Raw genomic sequence first — 24857 nt, forward strand, 5'->3', positions numbered from 1 at the left:
TACGTCTATAATTTAGCTATTTCAAGAATATTACAAAAATGAGACCATATGGTATATAACCTTGCTTCACTCCACATAATTCCCTGAAAATCCATCTAATCAATATAGAGTTTCATAAAGTCACATGAAATCAAACTATTCTTATTTGAGCAAACCAAGCCAGACCTAAACCCTTAGGCAGAGATAGAATCATACTGTTTTGTTTTGTTTTGAATTTTATCCTGTGGGATTCACACGAATTTTAGAAATGTTAAAATGAGACTATGTTCCATCAGAGTGTCTGTGTACTGGCAAAAATGATTGAGAATTGGGCCGATCTGATAGTCAAGATTCTACTGTTACTCTTATTAAACTAAATGTAAGAGGTAGAGTATTTGTATAGTTTATTATCACTAGATATATTTCTGTTTGATCTTCTTGATTTGCCTTAAATGTCAAAATTTAAAGAACAATAGTTGACATTTCTATGGTGGCTTTTTTTTCTTTGAAGAACCATAGATAGGGCCTCCCCGGTGGCGCAGCGGTTGAGCGCTGGGTTGCGAAGCTGCCAGCAGCCTCTGCAGCGCCGGTTCGATCCCCGGCTGCTCCCCGGCCACCGGAGGAGGGTCCCACATGGCGCGCAGACCTCTCCTGCCGCCCGCTGCTCCCCTCAGCAGTGTACTTCGGTCCTTCTGCCTGCTCTGCTCCCCGCTCTGGCTCTGGTGAATTCTCTCACCCTCCCGCGCTTCTGACTGTACCCAGTGCATGTATAAACAAACAAACAAACAAATGAATAAATAAATAAATAAAACATGCCTCTATTAAAAAAAAAAAAAAAAAAAGAAGAACCATAGATAGACTCATAAATTTATTTCTAAAATTTTTTAGGGTTTTTTTATCGCTATTTTTTTTTTTTAAAGATTTATTTTATTTTATTTATTTATTTATACAAGCACTGGGTACAGTCAGAAGTGCCGGAGGGTGAGAGAATTCACCAGAGCCAGAGCGGGGAGCAGAGCAGGCAGAAGGACCGAAGCACACTGCTGAGGGGAGCAGCGGGCGGCAGGAGAGGTCTGCGCGCCATGTGGGACCCTCCTCCGGTGGCCGGGGAGCGGCCGGGGATCGAACCGGCGCTGCCGGCGCTGCAGAGGCTGCCGGCAGCTTCGCAACCCAGCGCTCAACCGCTGCGCCACCTGGGAGGCCCTATCGCTATGTTTTATATAGCTTTTGCTTTAAAATGAAGGTAGAATAATTAGTTATCTCATTAAATTCTTTTTTTTAAAGATTTATTTATTTAGGCATATAAGATTGGGGTACAGGCCAGAGGTATGGGGGCGGTGAGAGGATTCACCAGAGACAGAGTGGGAAACAGAACAGGCAGATGGACTGAAATACACTGCTGAGGGGAGCAGCGGGCGAGTCAGAAGAGGTCTGCTGTACCATGTGGGTAGTTCCTGGGCTGGTGCTGCAGTGGCTGCGGATAGCTTGCATCTTAACCCCTTGTGCCACCAGGGAGGCCCAATATCATTCAATTCTTACACTCTTGTGAGAGTGATATTTTCCCCCCACTGTACAGATGAGGATGAGCAATGTTCAGTAATTTGCCTCAGGTCATCTAATAAATAAATCATAGAGTGAGCATTAGAATCAGGTGTGTCTGTGATCCCCAAGGCCCTTCATCACGTAAACCCAAAGCTACACAGTTCAATAAAGAAAGTCTTGCTATTGCTTCTTACACCAGTAAGACTTTTGATTACACCAGTAATACGGACTCACTAGAGAAAAACAGATAAGCCCAAAGGAAAAGCCATTGTTAATGTTTTTGTAAATACATTACCAGAGCAATAATTTTTTAAAAGAAATTTTAACATCATCTGGTTTTAGCAAGTAAAATTTCATTAAATATGTAGCTTCAGCATATCTCTAAGGAGTATAATTCATGTAAACAGCAAAAACATTCATGATATGTGAAGAGTTAAAAGTGCATTTCTTCCCTAAATGTTAGGTCATGACACTGTTACGAAGGCTTCCACAGGAAAACTTTCTCATGCTGAATTCTAAATTCCATATTTTTCTATCAGCTCTTTTGCTTTAGAAATATAGGCACTCATGGCATCTTCTTTTGACAACCCTAGAAAGATATAAACAGATATCTCACTGACTGGTGTACTGGGAAATTAAGTAAGTTTGTTTAATTTAAGAATTAAAAACCTTTTTTGAGGTTCCATGCTTCCCATTTAGCTTTTCTTTTTAGATCCATCATAACCGGACACCCTGCTAAAAGAAGATAGATGTATTTTCAAGTTTACTTTTAACTGTATGCTTCTACAAGCAGTGTTCAAATGTAGTATTATTACTTTTAAAAAGAAAGAATACCAATGTTGATGTCTCCAATGATAGACTGTTTGTAGAGCCCGTAGAGTTCTTTCAGTTCTTCATCATCTGGCCTTGTTTTCAGCTTCCTCACATCTTGTGCAATTCTATCAAAATCATCCTAAAACAAAAATAAAAGAGAGGCACACAGTACATTTGCTGACTTTCAGCAAACCAGTCCACTTTGGGGAAGGCATTTACCACCAAGCGGTTTGAACTCAAACAGGAGCGGGTAGACTTCAAATAGAAGTGAACTACTGTGCTTGCTTCGGCAGCACATATCCTAAAATTAGAACGATACAGAGAATATTAGCATGGCTCCTGTACAAAGATGACCCGCAAATCTGTGAAGCGTTCCACATTTTAAAAAAAAAGAAGAAGAAGTGAACTATTACTGTCCTGGTTCCCTCAGAATTACCCTAACTTATTTTAATTCATGGACTTATCTCCTGGCACTTACCTTTTATAGACAAGATATGGAGAAATTAGGACTAATAAATAAAGAATAGATGAAATTCTTAATACCAAAAATGTTCGATTTATCTATACTTAAAACATGAAGAAGACACAAGTGGGAAGATATTTCAAACCATGAATTGGGAAGAATTTATACTGTAAAAATGTACCACCCAAAACAATCTACAGATTCAGTGAAGTTCCTGTCAAAATTCCAAAGATATTTTTCATGAAAATAGAAAAAGTAGTCCTAAAATTTGTATTAAACTACAAAGAACCCCAAATAGCCAAAACTATTTCGAGGAAGAACAAAGCTGGAAACCTCATGCATTCTGATCTCAAACTATATTATAAAACTGCAGCCATCAAGACAGAGTGGTATTAGCATAAATACAGATATATAGGTCAGAGTGAGACCGGAATTGTCAGGCCTAGTCTCCCAGCCAGGAACAGATTCCAGGCTGCAGGGCAGCGCTGAGCCCCAGCCGCTAGACCCCCCACGGGTTGGTGTCTCACGAAGCCGCAGCAGGAACTTCGCAGACGCTCAGGCAAGCAAGCGAGCAAAGGCAGGTTTGTTTAGAAGAAAAAAAAGTTTATTGAGGAGAAAAAGAGCAGAAATAAAGTGGGACTCCCAGGCCAGGGAACCAGGCCTGGGAGGGGCAAGGAAGCCAAAGTGAAGTCGTGTCTCAGGGAATATATACGTTCTTTCCCTGATTATTCTAAAGCTCTACCAGTCTCTTTGTGATTGGTCAGTTTTTGGCTGTTTTACTTAATTTGCTACTGAGTGGGGGATCTTCACATTCCTTATCTAACAGGTTTGTCTTTCCCCATTTGTTATATCTTTATCTTTATGGTCTAGCCCTCCCGGTGAGCATCTTTACACTTTATTTTATCATCTGAAGAAAACCAGGGCCATCCTTAACAAGATTATCTGTGGTGCTAGGATGTTTGTTTTTCCCAGTGGAATTGGTTTCATTTCCTTGCTCGTCCTTATCTCTGAAGCCTTCCTGAATTTTTTCAGAGGTCCCCTCCTGCACTGTCCCTAAAACTGCCTAATAACCCTAGCTTGCCCTGTCTCAAGAGGAACAGAATAAAGAGCCCAGAAATTAACATAAAAGATCTATTAATTTACACCAAAAGAGCCAAGAACTTATAGTGGGGTAAAGGACAGTCTCTTCAACAAATGGTGTTGGGAAAACTGGACAGTCACAAGCAAAAGAATGAAACTCAGCCACTATCTTGGATCAAGACAGAGGGTACAGGGAGGGGAACTGGATTAAGATCATCAAATGATTCTTAAAAAAAGAAAGAAACAATTATATCAGAGAGATTTTAAAACATTTTTTTCTTGTAAGTAAACCTTCTATGGATATATTTTTTAATGGCACTGCCCTCAGTGCAGTTCTCTTGATGACTCTTGTGGACATGTTCTCTCTTCTTCCTAAATCTATACTTTGCTATATGCAATGGCTTTGCTGCCAATTAATATCCTTGTCCCAGGCATTTGTCTTCAGTGCCGCTTTGCCCACAGATTCAACATCAGTATTATTTATACCTATTTAGTGGACTAGCTAGTTTCTGATTGCTGATTTAGTTGAACTGCTTGTATAGATTCCTTTAAATATTGAGACAAATATGCTTAAGATCTATTTCAACTGATTTCCAAAAAAAAAAAAAAAAGTTGTTTAACCAACTTAGAGCTGATTAGTGAAAAGAAACTGGCTGCCTAGAAACTTTGTATGCAAATATATTGAGTAATGAACCTTTGAACGCCTGACCAAAACACTCAATACACTAGTCTTCCATGGAGCCTGGGCACTCTTAGAAGCTTAACCTTCAACCTCTTAGTTTGTATACAAAGGGCTTTAGTGATTATTTTTCTTAACAGAAATTTTCTTTCTCACACTTTAAAAACATAAATTGTATTTTATCTGGTGTTATTTGTTTTTAAATCAGGGATAAACAGGAATTATTTTCAGGAGCCTGGGTATCCAATAAGAGACTGAAAGCATTCTAGCCCACCCCCATTTTCCTTGTCCAATGCCAGAGTCACTTTCCATCCACAGATCCAAAAACCTGGTAGATAAAGCAGATAACCCCATTGTAACCCAGCATCCTACTAATCTTGGCAAAATAGATGGGATGAAATTCCCATCTAGTGTCAAGTACAGGACAATAGCACAACTAGAACAGCTATTTGTGATGAGCAAAAATCACTCCTAAACTGGAGATCAGGATCTCCAATCTACATAAACTTTAAAAAGGTCAGGTTCCTTTATCCATCCCTAAGGGTGTCTGAGAAACATAGGTGCAAGTGACAAGGGACACATGCCCTGCCTCATTTTTCTAAGTGTCCTTCTAGGAGACTGTGGGCTGCTTTATACATGACGTCAAGGTTAGGCACACCCTCTGCAGCTAGCTTGCCTCGGTTTGATCCTCCCAGCAGCAACCGGTGTCGGGCCTCCCGGGGGCTTGTGCCTACTTGGCATTTAATCAGCCCCTGGGGCTCACAAGAGTTGCCATAGGGAGCCCCGATTCGCAGTCAACAGATGGCACCCGTGCAGTCTACACTGCAATAATGGGGACCTGGGGAAGGGTGGGAGCGTCTGGGAGAGACCGCGACCCGCTCAGAGGGGCCTGGACCGCGGGCGGCAGCAGCCCACAGCCCCCTGGCGCTGCCGGGGGGTCGCCTCTGCTCGCGCGGCCACTCGCAGAAGTCACCCCAGCTCCGCGCCCCCCTTGATCGCTTCCCTCCGGGTAGCTGCCCTCCCACACGGCCTGCCTGTCCACACCTGCGCTTACCTGCAGGGACATGGTGTCGGCAGCCAGCGGACGCCACACCCCGGGCTCTGGGTCACCAAGCCTGGACCCCGCAGTGCCTTAATGGGCAGAGCATCTCCGCCCGCCGGCTTCCCATTGGCTGCGCGCCTGTTGCTCCTATTGGTCGCGAGCTGTGGGGGGTGGTGCTTGATGGTGAGTGGTACCCCAGCCTCCCCAGAGCCCTCTGGGGTCCCGCTGCAGGGGTGGGAGGGCTGTGGGCGGCGTGCACTGCTGGGGCTGGAAAGGCAAAGGGTAAGGGATTTAAATGAGTTCCTCTCTGGCTTTGGCTAGCTCCCCAATTCTTTCTCTAGGGGTTGTTTGCAGGAAATCCAGAGAGGTCTCCCTCGGGCACCGACCTCAGTTGGGATTCCCTTTTAATATATCTTTCTGCTTTAGAAAGAGCAGAAACTCCTGCGGTTATTCCGTTCTCGCCTGTCTCCCCACCCATCACTGGCACAGTTCTTCATATATGAAAAAAAAAAAAAAGAAGTCCTGTAGTCTGAACCGTCTCTTCTCGTTCTAAACAAGCAACCATCCCTACGTGTTTTCAATTATGGTAATTGCACAGGACTATATGCTTGTTCAGTTTGATCCTGTTTTCCAGAATAAACCCAATGTCACTGCAAGTCTGCAGATACACACATCCAAAGATCAAAGACCCAAAGACCCAAAGACCTGGATTGTGATTCACATTTGACTAAGTTATTTAAGAACTGGAGTCACACTTCCTGGCCATAAGAGGAGTTGATTTCGATGCATTCATTCATTCATTCATTCATTTATTAAAAAGCATTCTTGGAGAAAGGTAACTGGAAGAACCTGCACAAACTCAGGGAGAAAAATTACTGATCTCAGTCTTATAACACAGCAACAATGTTTAACAATGCAAGTGAAGGAGAAGGAGCCCAAAACATTTTAGCTTGGTTTTGCTTAAAACTTTATCTTAAGAATAGTTGCTACTTTTCTTGTAAATCTATTGGATTTCCTCTGAAAAAATATTTTCATGCTGAAATCGTTAAGATGAAATAAAAATCAATAAAATGCTGGACAGGATTTTTTAATTTTTGAAGTTCATGGTCATGGAGAATGCACATTGAGGCACCAGAAGCAAGTGGCAGTTTCTGAATAGTGTGTGCTTTCTCAGCTGGAGAGAGTCTTATCAATGTTTCAGCAGGGAAATTCTGCACTCAGGGTCAATGTCAGTGTCTTATCTGCAGCTGAGATATTTGGGCATTGTAGTCATTATAAGAAATCAGGCGATGAAGAGAGGGAAGTTACAATGTATTCCGTTTTATTCTCTAAATCTTGAATATTCTTTGAATACCTCTTTTAAATGTACTTTCTTCTTTTGTGTTGCCACCCTCCATTGAGATGCCAGAGTCATGGGTGTCTTGATTCAAGAGCAAGAGAGAAGATACAATGGAAACATTGATGTCCTCTGTCCAGCTAGAATGATAATAGACTTGGTACAGTTAAAAACTCAGTTTTCTGGAGCCCTTAGGGAGTGAGTCAATTTGAATGGACTTTTAAACTAGTTTATTAAATATTGATTATAAAAAAATATATCCATATGTGTAAAAAAAATGTAAAAGGCACACTCTTAGGAATCTATCAGCTGTTTAAGAAATAGAACATTGATCCAAGGTGGGAGATTCATTGCTTCACTCCCCAGACAATCATCTACTTTAACCTGTGGAGTATTGCACCCAGAGAGCCCTGTGCCTTGGGCAAAACTGGAACACCTCCTGATATCAGAAACTAGACAGATGGCTTTAGAAGGGACATGGAGTAGACTCATGCTTCAGTGAACAAGAAAGGATAGCAGAGAGACACCAGGAGGCTATGGTTAAGGGTGGGAGGCTTTCATGCAAACCATGCCTTCAGTGTCTGGTGACCCAAGGGAGGGGAGAGTTGCACTGTGGAAAAACACTCCCTTGACTGAGGGGAAATACATGTAGAGGGGCTGGAGTGCTCCCAGTGAGCCAGTTCCCCAGTGAAATGGGAAGGACAGCATACTGGGTTTCGCTCCCTTGGGCTGATGCTGATATTGTGAGCTATGTTAATCTGTGACAAAGGTGCTAAGGGTATGAATACTGAAAAATTGGAGATACCCTGGTGTCTCTCAAGGAAAGATGGCTAATGGAACTTGTACTTTGTTTGCTGGGTTATCTTCAACTGATTTTCAGCTTCCCTAGGTATATAATCATTTCTGGGAAATGAGGCAGCACCAGCAGCTAATGATACAAATTGTTCATTAGGGCAACACTGAAAGGAAACATGTTTTGAGTTAATTGGATCATGGGAAAAGTTTCTTTTTTCTTTTTCTTTTTTGTTTTAATCTTTGTGCACTACAAATGGTCGAGAAATTACCTTTGAAATGTAGTTATTCATTTTAGCAAAATTCTTGAGGAAATTATATCGCCAGTTTTAAAATAAAACACAACACTAAAATCAGAGTTAGGTATGGTTAATTCTAACTTAATTCTTAATTCAGGTTGTCATTGGATATATCACAGTTTCATGTATCAAACACTTTCTTGGCTAGGCATGTGTTAAGTATCTTACAAAGATGATCTCTTCTAATCCTAACAACAGCTACTATTTTTATCACTTTATAGAGAGCATTAAGTAACTTGCCTAAGGTCATATGCCTAGTCAGTGATTAAGTTAGAATCTCAAGGAGGGCAGCCTGGCTCCAGATCCATGGAATGTAATGGCTGGTAATCTTCATAGAGCAAACATAAACCAAGATGTTGCTTAAATGATAAATCTGAAACCTTAGTGGGGCAACAATTTATACACATTTCCTTCTCTTACTCTGGTATTTCGATTAGACATGTGTGTCTCTATCTGCCTTACAGCTTAAAAACGAGAGGCTGCTTTAGAACATTGGCGGTTCTGTTATAGGGCAGCCCCGATATTGAACGGGGTGCCTGGCTGTGGGTCCTCACCTGCGCGCTTACAAGGGACTTATTAATACTCCACTACAGGCACACACAAAAGGTTAATAAAAGGTTTATTTATAAGGGAAAAGGAAATAAGGAAAATGTACAACTCAGGGAGAAAATAGGGAAATAAAGTCTTTAATGCGTCCTACCCTATCCGCTGACCTGGAAATCCAAAAAGCACTCTCCGAGCTGGCCAGACCTTGGGAGCTGGCGGAGAGTCAAAATGGGGGACCCCTCCAAAGCCCACGTGTCTGGCTTTATACCAACCTGGCTGCTTAACCCCACCCTCAGGTCCTCAGCCACCTTCCCTTTGGTGGTGCTGGGATTTGGAGTTCCCAGTGTCTTTGGCTTTGGCCTGGGGTGGGGGTGGAGTTCACAAAGCCTGTATGGAATTAGCTTTAGGACATCCTTTTCCCCCTAACAGTTCATGGCCATGTTTTGATACTATTAATTTTATGAAATAAAAACCCACTGTCATACTGAAACTCGATATAACTTCCTTCTTTTTAATCTTTCTGAGATTAAAAAAAAAATCTCCCTACTCGTTACGTTACTCTGTGTAACCCGCAAAAATAATCTTGGACCCAAAGCAACAGTTTGTTTTGTTGTTGTTGTTGTTGTTGTTGTTACTTTATGGCCAGTTAAGTACTGCGTAGGTGATGAAAATGACAAATACAGAAAGCAAACTAAAAAAAAAAACAACAAAAAACAAACCATCAGGGAAGAGATTTAGAAAAGGAGCAAAGACAGAAGGGGCAAAGGAAGGAGTGCATTGGAAGGGGAAACAATGGGGATGGGGAGGAGGTTCATCAAGATCGGAAGCAATCTAGTTCTTGCCAAGAGAAAATCAATAGGTCCCTAAGCTTGAAAATGTTCTTCAGTTGTTTCATAATTGTCCATGCCTTCCTAGTGATTCCGTTCGTAGCTGTCAGATTCTGCATAGGTTGCAATATCCATAGCAGACATTTGGAGGAGCTTGCTGAACTGTCAGAGAACTCAAAACAGCCTTTCCACGTCTCTTTCCGGGGGACTCAGGATTGCCTACATTGTTGTCTGTAACAATGAGGTTTCCTCAAAGCACCCCATTCATTCCCCATTTATCTTTATTTTCATGGGGCTGAGAATTCGGCTGGGATTTGATGGAGACGGGGCCACTGTTACTGGAGTTTTGCGTTCCTTAGCTCAGCCCCAAACAGAAAAGCGAGAGAAATAAAACTAAGCCTGCCCGGCGCAGAAAGGCAGAAACTGCGTCTGAAGGCAGCTGTGCCTCGGAGAGCGAAGTCGCCTCCAGGAGACTAAGCGTCGGCTGCTCCCCTCTCTCCCCGCCAGAGTGGGGAAAAGAGACAGGTTACCGTGGCAACCTCGAACTCTCGCGAGATTATCTGCGCGTGCGCGCTGCTGCTGTGACGCCATATTGGGCGCCCAACCTCACAGTGTTTATAGGTTGGTTCTTTGTCGCTTGGGGACTGTGCGACACGACGGCCCGACATTTCCATTTGGGGAGTGACCTAACGCATAATGCTGAAAAGTGAGGTTCTCTGAGCGGTTGCGCCCCCCCCACCGTGTTTGGAAGGCGCGGGCTCTGAGCACGCGCGTCGCGGCCTCCGTGGAGTCGGCGCCGTGGCGACTGTGAGTAGGGGCGGGCGCGCGGGACGCCGAGGCCTCCGCGGGCATGGCCGGGTGGGCTCGGAGGCCGAAGCCTGGGAGCGCACGGGGTCTCCGGGGCTTCCCGCGGACCCGCCCGCCTCCCGGGTCTGCTCATCCCCGCCAGCACGCGCTTCCCGGCCTGGCCTCACCCTCCGCGATCTTTGTGGCGTGGAGAGTGTTTCAGGCACAAGAAATAGTAAAATAAAACCCCACCCTGGCCCTTGAAAACTGGAGGCGACCTCCAGATCATCTGCACTTGTGGCAGCTTCGTGGTCAAGTCTGTAAGCGCTAGGAGGTAGCGGCACAGGGTAGAGATTAGCCCGGAGTGCATGCAGCCACGGGGACCTGGGGCTGCCCTCCCCGAGTGCCGCCCGATCCGGAGCTTGGGGGCGCCCGAGCCCTTCCTCTGCGCTGGCGCCCGGCTGTAAATGTAAACGAAGTGGTGTAGATTTTACCCCTTAACGACGTTAACGGGCATGTCTCTCTGTCCAGCTCTGCAGCAACTCCAGTGCCGTGTCACCGCGATTTCTTACCCCACCACTCCGGGAGCCTCTTTGCTGCCACCTAGTCTGAAGCCACAGAGGTCTTTATAACGCCTTTCTAACCATGCCGTGCTTTAAAAGTTAGTCTCTTCTCGGCTGTGAGGCTTGCAGGGGTCATCACTAGCCGTCGCCAGTATCTGCTTTTCTTCTTTTTTTTAAGATTTATTTATTTATGCATACAAGAACAGGCCAGAGGTGTGGAGGGGGGAGTGAGAGGATTCACCAGAACAGTGGGGAACAGAACAGGCAGGGAGACTGAAAACCCTGCTGAGGGGAGCGACAGGAGAGGTCTGCTGCACCATGTGGGATGCTCCCTGTCCGGGGATCGAACTCCTGCAGCAGTTGCGGATAGCTTCATAGTGCGGTGCTTAACCCCTTGCACCACCAGGGAGGCCCAGTACCCGCTTTTCTCTAGCATCTCTTCCCCAGCGATAGTGAGCCTCTTTCGTTTCCTTTAATGTTCTCTGGGATACCGTTTCTACTTGGTGCTTCATTTGGTAGGCATTCTTCAGATGTAGGGCTGAAGGTCACTTTTTCCAGGAGGCCCTTCCTGACCCCCTCCACTAGGTCAAGCTTTTGCTATCTATTCCTTGAGTGCCCTACAGTTCCCTGACCTTTGCATCTTGTTGTATTACCTTCTGATGTTCTAAGCTGAGACCAGGTTTTACTTCAATACTTAATTTTTGCTTTGGTGCACTGTAAGTATTTGAAATGAGAAAGAATGTGGTGTGAGACTGAGTGTGGGAGTTTTCCAGTCATGGAGATGAGAAACGTGTGTCTTCCTTAAATATTAAGGGATGCAGTGGTTGTGTGTGAAGAGAGAGGCTTGCTGTTGGGCACCAGAGTATGCAGGCCTTCTGTAGCACCTTAAGAAGTTTGCTTTTGATTCTATGGGCATATAGGGCATTTGGATATGTTTTCAGATTATATGGTCCAAGGTTTAGCTTATATGTGCTACTTGGTTCTTCTCTTACCCACTAGATTCTGAAGACAGGAGTTAATGCCTGCTTTGCTCTCCCTTCCTGGTAAATAACTATTTACTCTGTGTTGTGTGAATGCTTAGACAGCTAACTCCATTACCATGTTTGTCTTGCTTCTTAGTCTTCCCACTTCCATTGGCTTTGGTTAAGCTGCTTCTTGGTTCCGAGCTCGAGGAGAGCATGGAGAAAGGCAGCTGTCTCAAGGAAGGATAGGCAGGATATAATCTGAGCTAGTGCTTACAGGATTTTCCCATTGAAATCTCTTTTACCATTTTCCCTTAATAAAGTATCTTTAAATTTCATGACATTTTCCTAGTTTTCATCACATAACTGGCAAATGAACAATCAGCTTGCAATAACCATAGGAAAGGGGAATATCCACCTGGGTAGTAAATGTTTTAGGAGGAATACACGAGATACACAGAATGTCGGAGGAAGGCAGACTTAGAAAAGGAGACAGAATGAAAGTATCAGTAGCCATATGCATTATTAGTGTTCTGTATCTTAAAACAAAAAAATCATACCTGGTTAATTCTGAATGGCAGAGACTTAGAGGGCCCTCACAGATTGTGCAGGTGTACGTACCTCAACCCCAGTGCTTAGAACTCTGCACAGTGAATATTTGTTAAATGGATATTGGGAGCCTAACCAGAGAGCAATTCAGAAAATGGTAACGAATTTATAAGATTAATACCATAGTCAATAAAAGGATAAATCATTATGAGCAAGTAGAAACATGGAACATTTTTTAATGAATGAAATAGAATTTCACTGATTGCAATGACGTGAAATATTTGTATGTTGCCCATATTGTGAATAAAGTCATGAAAAATGTAGGATAGAAATTACTTACAGGTTAAATATATGGTCACATAATTGGTCCTATATTACTGAGCTTGCTGTCAAGCAAATGAGTACATCTGGAATGTTCTTAAGACATACATTTCTAGTTAACATAAATTTTTCTTTATTGTTTTGCTATTTTCTGAAGGATTTTCAGAATGGCTGTAGCTCCACAAGCACCAGGGAGGGGCTCTGTTCGGAAGACAAGACCTTTAACTGTAAAGACATCGCTGAACAACCCATATGCTATCTGCTGGAGTGCTCTGGAAAGAGAGGATATGCATTTCATATTACAGACACTTGAAGACAGATTTAAATCAGTTGGACTTCAGAAGATTGAGGATAAGAAGAAAAAGAAAAAGCAGTCTCTTTTAAAAAAACAAAGCAGAGACATGGTTAGCATAGATGTTGATACTAATGAGGATCTGAAAGAAAAAAAGCCAGAAGATAATCAGCAGGTGTCTGGGTGGACTCCTGCCCATGTCAGGAAGCAGCTGGCCATCGGTGTCAATGAGGTCACCAGGGCTCTGGAAAGGAATGAGCTGCTCTTAGTGCTGGTGTGTAAGTCAGTCAAACCTGCACTCATCACTGCACACCTGATCCAGTTAAGTGTAAGCAGAACTGTTCCTGCTGGGCAGGTTCCTCGGCTCAGTGAGAGAATCGCACCTGTCATTGGCTTAAAATGTGTCCTGGCCTTGGGCTTCAAAAAGAACAACACTGACTTTGTTGATGAGGTAAAAGCTATTATTCCCAGAATACCCCGCTTGATTGTACCATGGCTTCAAGACAGACTTGAAGACTTCAGCAAAGATTCACAGACTGAACCTTTGGAAAGCCAAGATGAAGAGATTTTGGAAACTTCCTTTGAAGACCTTGCAAAACATAAGAGAAAGTTTCTTGAAGGTCAGCAGGCGGCAGTATTACAACCCCTTAAAATAAAGAAACTGATTCCAAACCCCAATAAGAAAAGGAAACCACCCAAAAGTAAAAAATCTACTTCGAAGTAATTTTTATAAACATGTCATTTCATACAGCTATAAAGTGACACCTCATAAAGATGCCTTGAAACTAATTAAATGAGTTACTTTTACACATGTTCTTGCCACAGTTTGTTAACATTCCTCTCAAATGCCTAAGACATGGTGACCATATAGCACAGATAAACTGAAGTTTGCTACTAAGTGCAGACTATTCAGAAGTATGAATGTCAAAACAAGTTATTGAAACTAATGTCCATGCTTGCATAAATCACTTAAAAGGCTGGTACGTCGCTTGTAAGAACATCTGTATCTGGTAGCACTTGGGTCTAGCTAGCAGGGTAGATGAATCTGAGCTGCAGGTACATCAGTTATACAGGAAAGATAGTGAATGTCCAGCACTACACTGTCTTCAGAGATGACATTTTGTATTTCCTGTTGACATGGCATTCTTTGTGGGAAGGCGTATGCATGGCCATGGGGCAAAGAAAGGTTTGATATTTTGGGAAAAGCCAGATAAGGTATTTTGACTAGTCAGAATTAACCCTTTTACATGCATAACTGACTTCCTTGGAGATGTGATTAGGTGAAGTGCAGCAGAAAGAGAATTCAAACAATGAACTGAGGAGCTTGGGGTTTTAGGGTTGAATCTGTGCAATCACAGGGGTCCTTCATCTTAGGAAATGGAGCCTAAACAATGCTCTATTTAAAAGTGCCTGCTATTTACAGTATGTTTGGAAAAGTTACTTTCTGCAAATTAGGGGGAAGGCATTCAATTGCCAAGTTTATTTTAGTCTGATTCATGATTATGCCATCTCCACTCTTCGAAGTTTTATTGATGCATTTTCACTATTGACAAAGATGCAGCACAGTTTTTTTTTAATATATTGAGACATTACATATTGCATTGAAATTTAGTTCTAATAGCTACTTTATAAACACAAGCATTTTACCAATTCTCCATTTTAAATATTCATTGGTAATGCTTAAATTATAAAGAGGCTGTATATGCTATATATGCTAGTCATTTTTAAATGTGAGCAAAAGAATATGGAACAATTGGAATTCTGTAAAATTCTGTAAAACAATGCCAGTTTTACCATGAGGTAAACAAGTCCATGACAAAATTTATGACTACCCATTATGCAATTTATTTGTAAACCTACTTAGAGTAACACTTTGTGCCATAAAAATGTGTGGAACATAATTCCTAAACAGAGCTTTGACTTCAGACTAAGTTAAAATCTCATTTACTTAAGGCTGGTGTCTCAAAAAATGTTTAAGTGAAATGGTTCTGTTTGGCTTTATTAAGCCTGTCTCCAGTAAGAACAGTAAAGAGATGGGTTTGAATCATCCTAGCATGCACTACTCTGTGCGCAGGTATGCCCTCTAGTGGCAGTCTCAGGGATATCAGCTATGGGTTGGTCTTCAGAATAAAGAAGCTGCAGTAAATGCCTCTCAGCTCCTTACTATATAAATTAGGGTCATTTTTTTTTTTTTTCTGTAAATGGCCAGATGATAAATGTTAGGCCTTTAGGGCTACTACAGTCTCACTCTACCTTTTGTAGCATGAAGCAGCCACAGGCAATACATAAATGAGTTAAGTGTGGCTGTGTTCTAACAAAACTTTATTCATGGATGCTGAAATTTGAGCTTTGAACAATATTCACGAGTCACAAAATGACAGTCTTTTGACCAACCCCCCCCCCCAAACATTCAAAAATGTAAAAACCATCCTTAGCTTGTGGGCTGTACAAAAACAGGTGATGGGCTGGATTTAGCTCATGGGCTATAGTTTGCTAACTCCTGCCTGATAAAAGATACGACTGGTTTTATTTGACTACTTACAACATAAAGGAAAAGCCATTATGTTGTCATAAAATAATTACATTTTTCTGGACTGAACAGCCTAGGCACTGGTACAATAAAGGCAGGAAGAAATATCTACTCTGGTATTTGAGTCAAGGCCAGTATATGTGGTCTCATTTACATCTTTTCCCCTTGAACTATTGGCAATATATACATACATATATATGTACACAGTGAAACTTGTTTTTTCATTTTCTAGGTAAAAACACATCAGTAACAAAATTATGAATACTTATTTACAAAGTTTCCATTAGCATGACACTTCATGATAAATTAAAAGTCAGCATAAAGGAGTATGTGCAATTTTGCATAAGTAATAAAAATATTCAAACTATCAATGTCCTGATGGCACTAATAAATTCCACTGGGCATTTTTTTTTTTTACTTCAGAGCTTTTATTTTCCTTTTCTCCTCATATACCTTGCTATGGTGAGAAGAAACTGCAGCAGCAGCAAAGTCTTGTCAGTCATAGGTATATACTCTTTCAGCGAGCATTCAGTGTCTGCACAGAACTTTGCTTTGGAACCAAACCATTAATCTGCTGAAGATCAAAGTACAGATTTGTGTGTTTATTGATTTGGCAATTTTGTTTCTCAAGAAATGTACTAGTCACCAGTATGTTTTAATCCTGCTCTCTACTTGAACATCCATCACTCATCACTGAGTTACAGAAATGCTGATTCCATACATGTTCCCAATGATATCATGTAAGGTGATTTAAGAATTTTCCACATGGATCCTTTGCTCTGTTACATGGACAAATCAATAAATAGAAATGCATCAGTTTATTTCCACACGAGTAAAGATTTTTTTCACATGATGCTGTGACTTCTGTTCAGTCCATAGAAAAACAATCCCTTTTTCTAGAATGGAAAAATACCTTCTCTTCATCAAGAGACTGTCAGAAGTTTGAAAACTAGAGGAATATGTTCTTGGTTCCCTCTCATTCCTCCTACAAATGGATAAACAGTGGGAAAAGAAAAGGACGAATGTTAACATTCTAGCTAGAAATGTGTACAACTGGTCATGTGGACTTTTTCCATCTTTTCTGATTGTTACTACTTCAGTCTCACTTAAATTGTGCTTTTATTCTTCCTTGGAATGGCAGTTCCAGGAATCATTAAATAGAACATTAACAAATGATGACATCAGAGTTCCCAGAAATAGAAATATCCATCTATTGTAATACAAGTCCAACCTAAAGGGAGGAAAGAAATGGAATAATAAGAACAGGTAAAAGGTAAACAAAACAAAATTATAGTGTAATAGATCTATATTTAAAAAAAAAAAACAAAACTAGAGAAAACCTCTCAATCCTCAGGGAGTAAGTATGGGATATTCTATTTATTAAGTTTACAAAGGGTACATTGACATCACTTACCTTTTCAGATTCTGTTCCTGGACATCTCCAGTTGTACAAGTAATATTGTAAATTTCCATCTCCTATACCAAACTTGAGTTTTTCCAAGAATGTTTTATTTTCCATCAAATCTAGTGCATTGAATACATCAAATCCTTTCTGCCAATATAAAATGGATTTACATTTTTAAATGTCAAAGGACTAGTGTTTTCTGTATAATGTATTTTTGTATAACATTTAATTCCTCTATTAATAGCTTGAATGTGCATTTATAGTAAGATTTAATGTCTGCAATACATAGTATAGGTTAAGAATTCAGTTCAAAACTGTCTTGTTACAGTAGCAATGAGCCAGCAGAATTATCCAGAAATGGTGAATCAAAAAATATGGTATGATGGCTGATACTGACATAAAACCATCTATTAGTACTTTGAGACTTTTTGTCCCTATTTTAAAAGGAAAGAGTTATCTAGAAGGTCCCATTTCCACTACTGTTACTGGTTTTTCTAAGCTCTGATTTACCTGAAGCTATAGCCAAGAAACCAAAGTTTTAAAGACTTGAAATAGTATATTTGTCTTAAGCTGATACTAGGAAATAAATGTAGTAAAATTTAAATAGTAAAAGTAAAATTTCTTTGAAATGTTATTACTGTATAAAATGTGCTACCGAGCGAGTACTTAAATTTCTTTTTCTCGGTTGTTACCTTAAGTAACTCAGTACTAGCATTTTGGGGGAAGGAGCAATAGGATCAATGAATCTGAGGATAATGTTGGTTTTGGGATCCAGAAGTAATAGATTTTTTAAAAAAGTTTTTAATGATCGAATACTATATAAACAAATCATTTTTATGTGTTATTCTCAATTTCTCATGAACAATGCTTTTTCATTTAATAATTAACATCAAAATGTATCTGTCAGCTGATTTCAATTTTTTTTAAAGGAAAATGTTTATTTGTAGCAAGAATTTAACAATTATCCCAATTGCTACTATGAGGAAACAGAAAAATAATGCAAATTTAGTATGGCATGTTTTGAATTTCATTCCTTACATTTTAAATTCCTTTACTTTTTATAACCCTCTTAATTTGAAAAATAAAATTCTAAAATTCAGTCTATTTAGTTGAATTAGGAATTTACTGTTGCAAATTATGCAATGAAACACTCATTTTCCTTATGTCGTGGGATTATATATTTTTCTTAAATTCCTTTTGAGTTTTATGTATTCTATGAAGCTAAACATTTCTAATTTGTACAAAATGTCCTTTTGGTTAGGTTACAATAGAATTGATAAAAACGCTACGGAAATTTTTAAAACAAATGCTTATCAAAATTCTTCCTTTGACAGTTAATGGTAAAAAACATCTGAGATGAATTCTACCCATGTGAAAGAAAATACAGTAAGATATTTTATATACTTTGACACATACTTGGAGAAACACACAGAACAAAAAGGAGTGAGCTGCTTACCAATTTAGCGATAATGAGCGCATCATTCATGAGGTCCAGCAGGGGTGTCTCCGTGTGAATGTTATAGAAGGAGTAGGCAGCCTTGAGGCTCTTGTGAGCAGGGTGGTGCATGACTGTGGAGGGGAGTGTGTAGAAGCTCAGGAAGTCAGTTAGTTTACCAGTGGAGTTCTAAAGAACAAAGGTAATGTCAGGTAAATATCTCCTTGAATAAACTCTAGCCATGCTTTTAAGCTAAGTTTTTGAAAGTATTTGTACCGTAACTGTCAGAATGAAAAGCGACAACTCAGACTGCTCCTTGATTTAGGGCTCCTTATGGTATGCTGGGTAGAGGCCAAGAAGAGCACAGAGTTGTTCTTCAATGTTAAGTGCAAGTTGGAAATGTGCATAAAGTTATTAAAAAATAAGACTCTTGTAAAAGGACAGGTTCCTATGGCTGACTAATGAGTCTTTCAAGACTTAATGAACAGTGATAAAAGTAGATTATTTTTGCAGAAACGAGAGTGCTAGGGATTAGAGGCTTCCCTTCTACTAAAAGATACTGTGTTACATCTATCATTTTCTTGGCATAAGGCAAGAATTTTATCAGCTTTAAGTGAAGTTGGATAGAGTTTGGAAGTTTCTGAAAGAGAAACACCAAAATGTACTTAACATGAATAACTAAAAAAATCTGCAAGCTATTAAAATTAAAAAGGACACAAAAGATGGTATTCATTTCATTCTCATTGGTATACCTTTCAATACAAGAAGCTAGCCAGTACTGTTTGGGCTTTTTAATTAGTTGTGGTGACCTATGCTGCAGTCTTGTGTTTGAATTACGTAATTCATAGCTGAAGAGACCACATACATACCATTTTTCTTTTATCAGAGAAGCAAAAAAGGGTGGATATCTGGTTTTTAAAAGTACTTTTAATTCATCAAATCTTTTCTCAGACATTAAGAACTTAAAGACTTTATGCTAAAGTAACTCCTTTTGCTTAGTATTAGTAGCTCAGGATTACAGATGAATTAGAGACCAATATTTTCAGCCCTAACAAGAATTTTCAACTTGAAAAATACCACAACAAATTAAAAACAAAAACACCTCACTGGATGGGCCCAGTAAAGTAGAAATGACAGAGGATAGAAGAATTCAGTGACATTCACCCAATCTAAATAAAAAGAAAGATGAAAAAAAAAATAATAAGCTTCAGGGATCTATGAGGTAATAACAAAAGATTCAAAATTCATGTCATTGGAATCACAGAAGAAAATGAGAAAATGTAAGGCTCAAAGAGTACTAAAGGAAATAATGGCTAGAAAAACCCTCAAATTAGGCAACACACAGACATAATAGAGTCAGGGGGGTGTGTGAATGCCATCAGAGTAAACACAAAGAATTTCTGGCCAAGAGACCTCAAAATTAAATTTCCAAAAACTAAAGACAAAGAAACATCTTGGAAGTAGCCACAACAATGCAATCCATTCCCTGTCAGGGGACAACCAATTCAAATGATTGCAAATTTCTTATCCTGAAGCCACAGAAGCCAGGGGAGGTGGTTCAGTATAATTTAAGCACTGGGAAAAAAGAACCATCACCTGGGAGTTCTATATCTGGTAAAATTTCCTTCAGGAATGAAGTGGAAATAGGGATAATCTCAGGCAAATGAAGCTAAAAGATAATATTAGCAGACATTCTGTTAAGATCAGCCAAAGGAAATGTTCAACTAGGAAGGAAATAATAAAAGAAGGCACCTTGGACCATCAGGAAGGAAGATAAAAATAAGAGAAATCTGGTATATACTATATACTATGCTTCTCTTTGTGAGATTATAAACCTACTTGAATATTAAAATAAAAATTATAACACAATTAGATATCAAGATATTTAAAAGGCAAGAAGGTAAAGGGACAAGGTGGAAGTGAAGTCACTTGAAGTGGTCAAACGTGGATAAATGTGAGACCATCAGACCACAAAAAAGTCAGATAGGCACAATACAATAACCAGAGTGAACATCACAAAAACTACTCAACTGCACGTAAATCAAAATAGAATATACAGAAAATTTCAAGTAGCCTACAGCAAAGCAAAGAAAAAGGACTGAAGGAACAAATAAAAAACACTAGTATGGCAGACTTAAGCTCTAATATATTAATAATTAGCAAAGGTAAATTGGTCTAGATTCAGCAATCAAAAGAAAGGTTGAAGAGTGGCTAAAGAAATACGGTCCGATTATATGCTGTTTACTTTAAATGGCATTAACAGTTTCAAAGTAGAAGGAATGAGAAAGATATACTGTGCAAAGCATTTTGAAGTGAGATACTAAAAATAATATAGCAAGTGTTACAATAATGCTAAAATTATTGGAGACAAAGAGGTACATTATATGAAGATAAAAAGATCCATTAGGGAGACATAAAAGTCTTAAATATATAAGTATTAAATAAGATCCTCAAAATACATCAAGAAAAACTGATAGCACTGGAAGGAAAAACAGACCAATCCTCAACAATGTACTTCCACACCCTCTCATCAACTGACAAAGCCACTAGGAGGAAAGTAAGCAAGGATATAGCAAATATGAATGCCACAGACAACAGGATCAAGTTCACATAGATAAAACATTACATCCCAACATAACAGAAAACACTTTTAACATTCAGCAAGATAGACCTTATATGGGTCTCAAGAACCTCAACAGAAATGAATTCCCAGTGTGTTTTCCAAACAAATTAGAAATCAATAGGACAATTCTAAATATATTAAACTTGAATAGCAAAGCTTCAAATAATATAATAGTCAAAGTGGAAGTCTCAAAGGAAATTAAAAAATACACAGAACTGAATAAAAATGAGAAATATTAAATAAAATAGGTAGGATGCACCTAAAACATTGTAGCAGAATTTTATGCTTAAATGTAACAAGAAAAGGTCTCAAATCTAATTTCTTCTCTCAAGGAACAAGAAAAACAAGAGCAAAATAAACCCAAAGCAGCAGAAATAAATAAATAAATATCCATTAGAAAAGAAATCAATAACAACTGTGAAACAATGTCTAGTTTTTGCAGGGAAGGGTGAATCAGCAAAAGTAGTGTAACAGTAGTGAGACTGACAAAAACAGAACATACAAATCGTCAATATCAGGAATAAAAGAAGAGATATCATTCTAGATATCCCTTAAAAAGCCAACAAAAAATAATGTAATGTCATGAACAACTTTACTCTTATACCTTTGACAATTTAGAAGAAATGGATTAATTCCTCAAAAACCACTCAGTCAAAATGAACTTAATTGATTTCTGAAAGTATGATTGTGCTTGCATACCTAGAAAAAAATCTATGTGGTTATGGTATGGATAATTCCAATCATCTTAATAATTCTTTAACCATTAGAGAAATTCATTATTTTAATAAAAAATTCTCTAAGGTCATATGGTTTTAACTGGAGAATGCTAACAAATGTTGAAAGAGGCATTAACAATTCTATTCAATTTTTTCTAGAAAACAGAAGCAGAAGTAACACTTCCAACTCATTTTTTTTTTTCTTTTGAGGCTAGAATACTCCTAATAGCAAAATCAGACAAAGACAATACAAAGAATAAATACAAATTAAAACATTGTGTGAACTTAACAAATATTCAATAAAATATTAGAACTCTAAATGCAACAATGTATTAAAAGAATTATCTATACCACAACCAGATAGATTTTTTTCTAGGTATGCAAGTATGGTCAAACATTCAAAAATCAGTCAGTGTAATATACCACATCAACAGGTTACAGAAGAAAAACCACATGATCCTATCAATTGAAGCAAAAGAAACATTGGATATATCAGCAAGTTAGGAATTATCTCAAATTAATAGGGAGCACTTACAAAAAACCCAGAGCTAACATCATGGTTTAAGGCTATTGGCAGAAGACAGAATGCTTTTCCCCTCATGTCAAGAACAAGGCAAGGATGTCAACCTTCACTACTCCTATTCACCAAATACTGGAAGATCTAATCCCTGAAATAATGCAAGAAAAAGAAAGAAAAGGCATACAGATGGGAGGGAAGAAATAAAATTGTCCCATTTGCAGATGACATGGTTGTCTGTGTAGAAACCCCAGGAAATTTACAAGTAAATTCCTGGAACTAGAAAGTGATTTCAGCAAAGTTGCAGGATACAAAATCAATATAGAAAAAGCAATCAATTCTATATACTCGCCATGAACATGCAGAAACTGAAGTAAAAAATACAATGCCATTTATAACACTCCAAGGAAAACGAAGTACTTACATATAATTTAGAAAACATGCAGGATCTAGATACTGAAAATTACAGAATGCTATAAAACAATGATGAATGACCTAAACAAATGGAGACTTACCATGTTCATGGATAGAAGACCTGTCAGGTGTCTTCAAATTAATCTTTATGTAATTTTTATCAAAATCACAGCAAGAAATTTTATTGACAAAGACAAGATAATTCTAAATTATATGGAAAGGCAAAGGAAATATAATAACCACAACAACTTTGACAAATAAATATAAAGTGAGAAGAATCATTCTATCTGATATCAAGGCTTACTACAAAGTAATATAGACCATGTAGTATTGAGGAATATTCACAGAGATAAATGAAACAGAAGAGAACTCAGAAATGGACCACAATATAAAGTATTAGTATTAAGCATACAGAAAAGCTTTTACAAGTCAAGAAGATAACAGAAGAAAAATAGACAAGGTATATAAACAGTAAACTCATATTAGAAATAAAAGTGGTTAACAGATTTATGAGATGTTCAAATTCATTAGTAATAAGGAAATGCAAAATTAAAACAAGACACCAATTCATATCCACCCACATTGGCCTAAATTTAAAGTCTGATGTCACTCAAGTGTTAGTGAAAATGTGAGGACACAGGACCTCCCTGGCACTGCTAAGAGATACTTCAGGGAGGTACTCAGCAATGGCTAGTAATGTTGAAGGTGTGTTTGACTCTACACTCTTCAAAATGTGGTCCATGAACCCCTGTGGGTACCCAGGAACCTTTCAGAAGTCTTTGAGGTCACACTGTTTTTGTGATAGCACTGAGAAGTTATGTGTCTTGTCACCATGTGGACATGTGCACAGAGGGCAGAAGCAGTGGTGGGCATAGCTGTCGATGCCTCAGCACAAGACAAGGCAGGGCCAAACCATGCCAGTGGCCATTTTAATCTTCAATACCACATGAGTGGTTAAAAAGTTTTCACGTAAGCATATCTGCAATAAAGACTTAGAAATTTTTTAACCTTTTTTTCAAACCTTAAAAACGTATCTTCCTAGAATCTGTACAATGTTATGGAAGGAAGTACACAATGAAACATAAACGTTGTCCCAAGGAGAGGCTCTCAGGCCAGTGATTTGTGAACTGGACTGGCTATTTTTTTTCGTGGAAGACCACTTTAAAGTGGGACTGGCAAACCATGGTCATTCAGACTCGGGTGCACATTTTCTAGAAAATGAATGGAGTCTGTTACTTCCAGGAAAAAAAACAGGTAGGTTTTTGCTGCCAATGATAAAATTTGATCTTCAGGAACAAGTTAAAGTTTGGAAGAACCTGCATCTACCCCTGTGAGGTATATTATATACTTTTCTGATGACAATGGTAGTTTCTTTAGTGAATATGATTTTTTTTTAAATATATATTGAAACACCAATGTTTGGAATATTTATGTAATTCAGTGAACAATATTTTCCATAGGATCAATGTAGGGACACTGAAAACTCACATGTTGGTAAAACTCAAAGAACAAGCTACATCAATGGATTTTAATCTAACCGAGTATGAAAAATACATTAACATGATTTCGATATGAAAATATCCACAATTATCTGAAAAGGCTTTAAAAATACTCATTATTTCCCATATATCCAATACTTCTGTGAAGGATTTTTTTTCACATTTTCTAACCAAAACAATATACCATAATAGATTGAAAGCAGAAACAGATGTGAGAACCCATTTGTCTTCTATTAAGACATTTAAAGAGATGTACAAAAATATAAAACAATGCTTTTCTTCTCACCAGCTTCATTATTTTAGAAAATAATTATTTTTCATTCAAAATATGTAATTTAGGTAACAAGTAATGGGCTTATTATTGTTATGGTGCAATTAAATGAAATAATATTAAAATTTTTGTTTTAATTTTGAATATAATAAATATCTGTAGATATATTCACAATAAAAGCTCCTTGGCTGAGCTTATTATACTAAATTCAACCAATAATTGTACCTAATTTGTGAACTGAAATGGCCAGTAATTCTTTTTTTATTGGCAAAGAAAATCAACTTTATTCTATGATAGGGATCACATAATGAAACAGAATCTTGTCCAGTGTTGCCAATAGTAGTATCATGAGGCTTGCTTAAATGATTTTAACTTCACAGAGAGATTTCAAAGCCAAGAAAGAAGTTTAGCTTGAGTTCCATTTGGAAAACATGTTACTGGTAATTTTGAGAACCATGTCTTTGCTAAAGTGAAGTTCCCAGGTATACATCAGAGGATGTCTAAATCAAACTGAAAGACAGTACTTTAAGTAGTGAAATCAGCTGCTGCATAGAATATGGCAGCTGAAGTTCTTAC

At 38.8% G+C, this 24857-nt stretch overlaps 3 protein-coding genes and 1 non-coding gene across 8 annotated transcripts in view; 2 read left to right on the forward strand and 2 right to left on the reverse strand.

Moving 5' to 3' along the window:
• Window positions 1–1187: 1187 nt before the first annotated feature.
• ACBD7 (acyl-CoA binding domain containing 7) lies at window positions 1188–5703 on the reverse strand. Of its 2 annotated transcripts, none has more exons than XM_037511492.2 (4): window positions 5611–5703; window positions 2356–2473; window positions 2191–2253; window positions 1188–2110 (listed from the first exon to the last, which is right to left on the reverse strand). In XM_037511492.2, exons 1-4 carry the CDS (start codon window positions 5620–5622, stop codon window positions 2037–2039), a joined length of 267 nt encoding a protein of 88 aa, XP_037367389.1. In that variant the 5' UTR covers window positions 5623–5703; the 3' UTR covers window positions 1188–2036. The 2 variants fall into 2 exon arrangements, with proteins under 2 accessions (XP_037367389.1, XP_037367388.1); XM_037511491.2 differs by having other exon boundaries at window positions 2191–2256.
• LOC119245453 (U6 spliceosomal RNA) lies at window positions 2612–2718 on the forward strand. The gene has a single exon (XR_005125371.1). It is a non-coding gene; the product is annotated as a U6 spliceosomal RNA (small nuclear RNA).
• A 4287-nt stretch (window positions 5704–9990) lies between the features above and the next one.
• On the forward strand, window positions 9991–17885 carry RPP38 (ribonuclease P/MRP subunit p38). 2 transcript variants are annotated; one of them, XM_037510659.2, is made up of 2 exons: window positions 9991–10205; window positions 12737–17885. In XM_037510659.2, the coding sequence occupies exon 2, from the start codon at window positions 12747–12749 to the stop codon at window positions 13593–13595; it is 849 nt and encodes a 282-aa protein (XP_037366556.1). In that variant the 5' UTR covers window positions 9991–10205; window positions 12737–12746; the 3' UTR covers window positions 13596–17885. The 2 variants fall into 2 exon arrangements, with proteins under 2 accessions (XP_037366556.1, XP_037366557.1); XM_037510660.2 differs by lacking the exon at window positions 9991–10205 and adding an exon at window positions 10820–10845.
• The window catches only part of NMT2 (N-myristoyltransferase 2), a 69240-nt gene continuing 56856 nt past the window's right edge, over window positions 12474–24857 (reverse strand). For all 3 annotated transcript variants that reach the window (XM_054695104.1, XM_037510656.2, XM_037510657.2), the window contains 3 exons: window positions 18263–18430; window positions 16816–16953; window positions 12474–16632 (listed from right to left, as the gene is read on the reverse strand). In XM_054695104.1, the coding sequence (XP_054551079.1) occupies window positions 16612–16632; window positions 16816–16953; window positions 18263–18430 (327 nt within the window). In that variant the 3' untranslated portion in view covers window positions 12474–16611. The remainder of the gene's footprint in view (window positions 16633–16815; window positions 16954–18262; window positions 18431–24857) is intronic.

The sequence above is a fragment of the Talpa occidentalis genome, unplaced genomic scaffold, assembly GCF_014898055.3.
Source record: "Talpa occidentalis isolate TD23 unplaced genomic scaffold, MPIMG_talOcc4v2.1 talOcc4.14, whole genome shotgun sequence".
Classification (NCBI taxonomy): domain Eukaryota; kingdom Metazoa; phylum Chordata; class Mammalia; order Eulipotyphla; family Talpidae; genus Talpa; species Talpa occidentalis.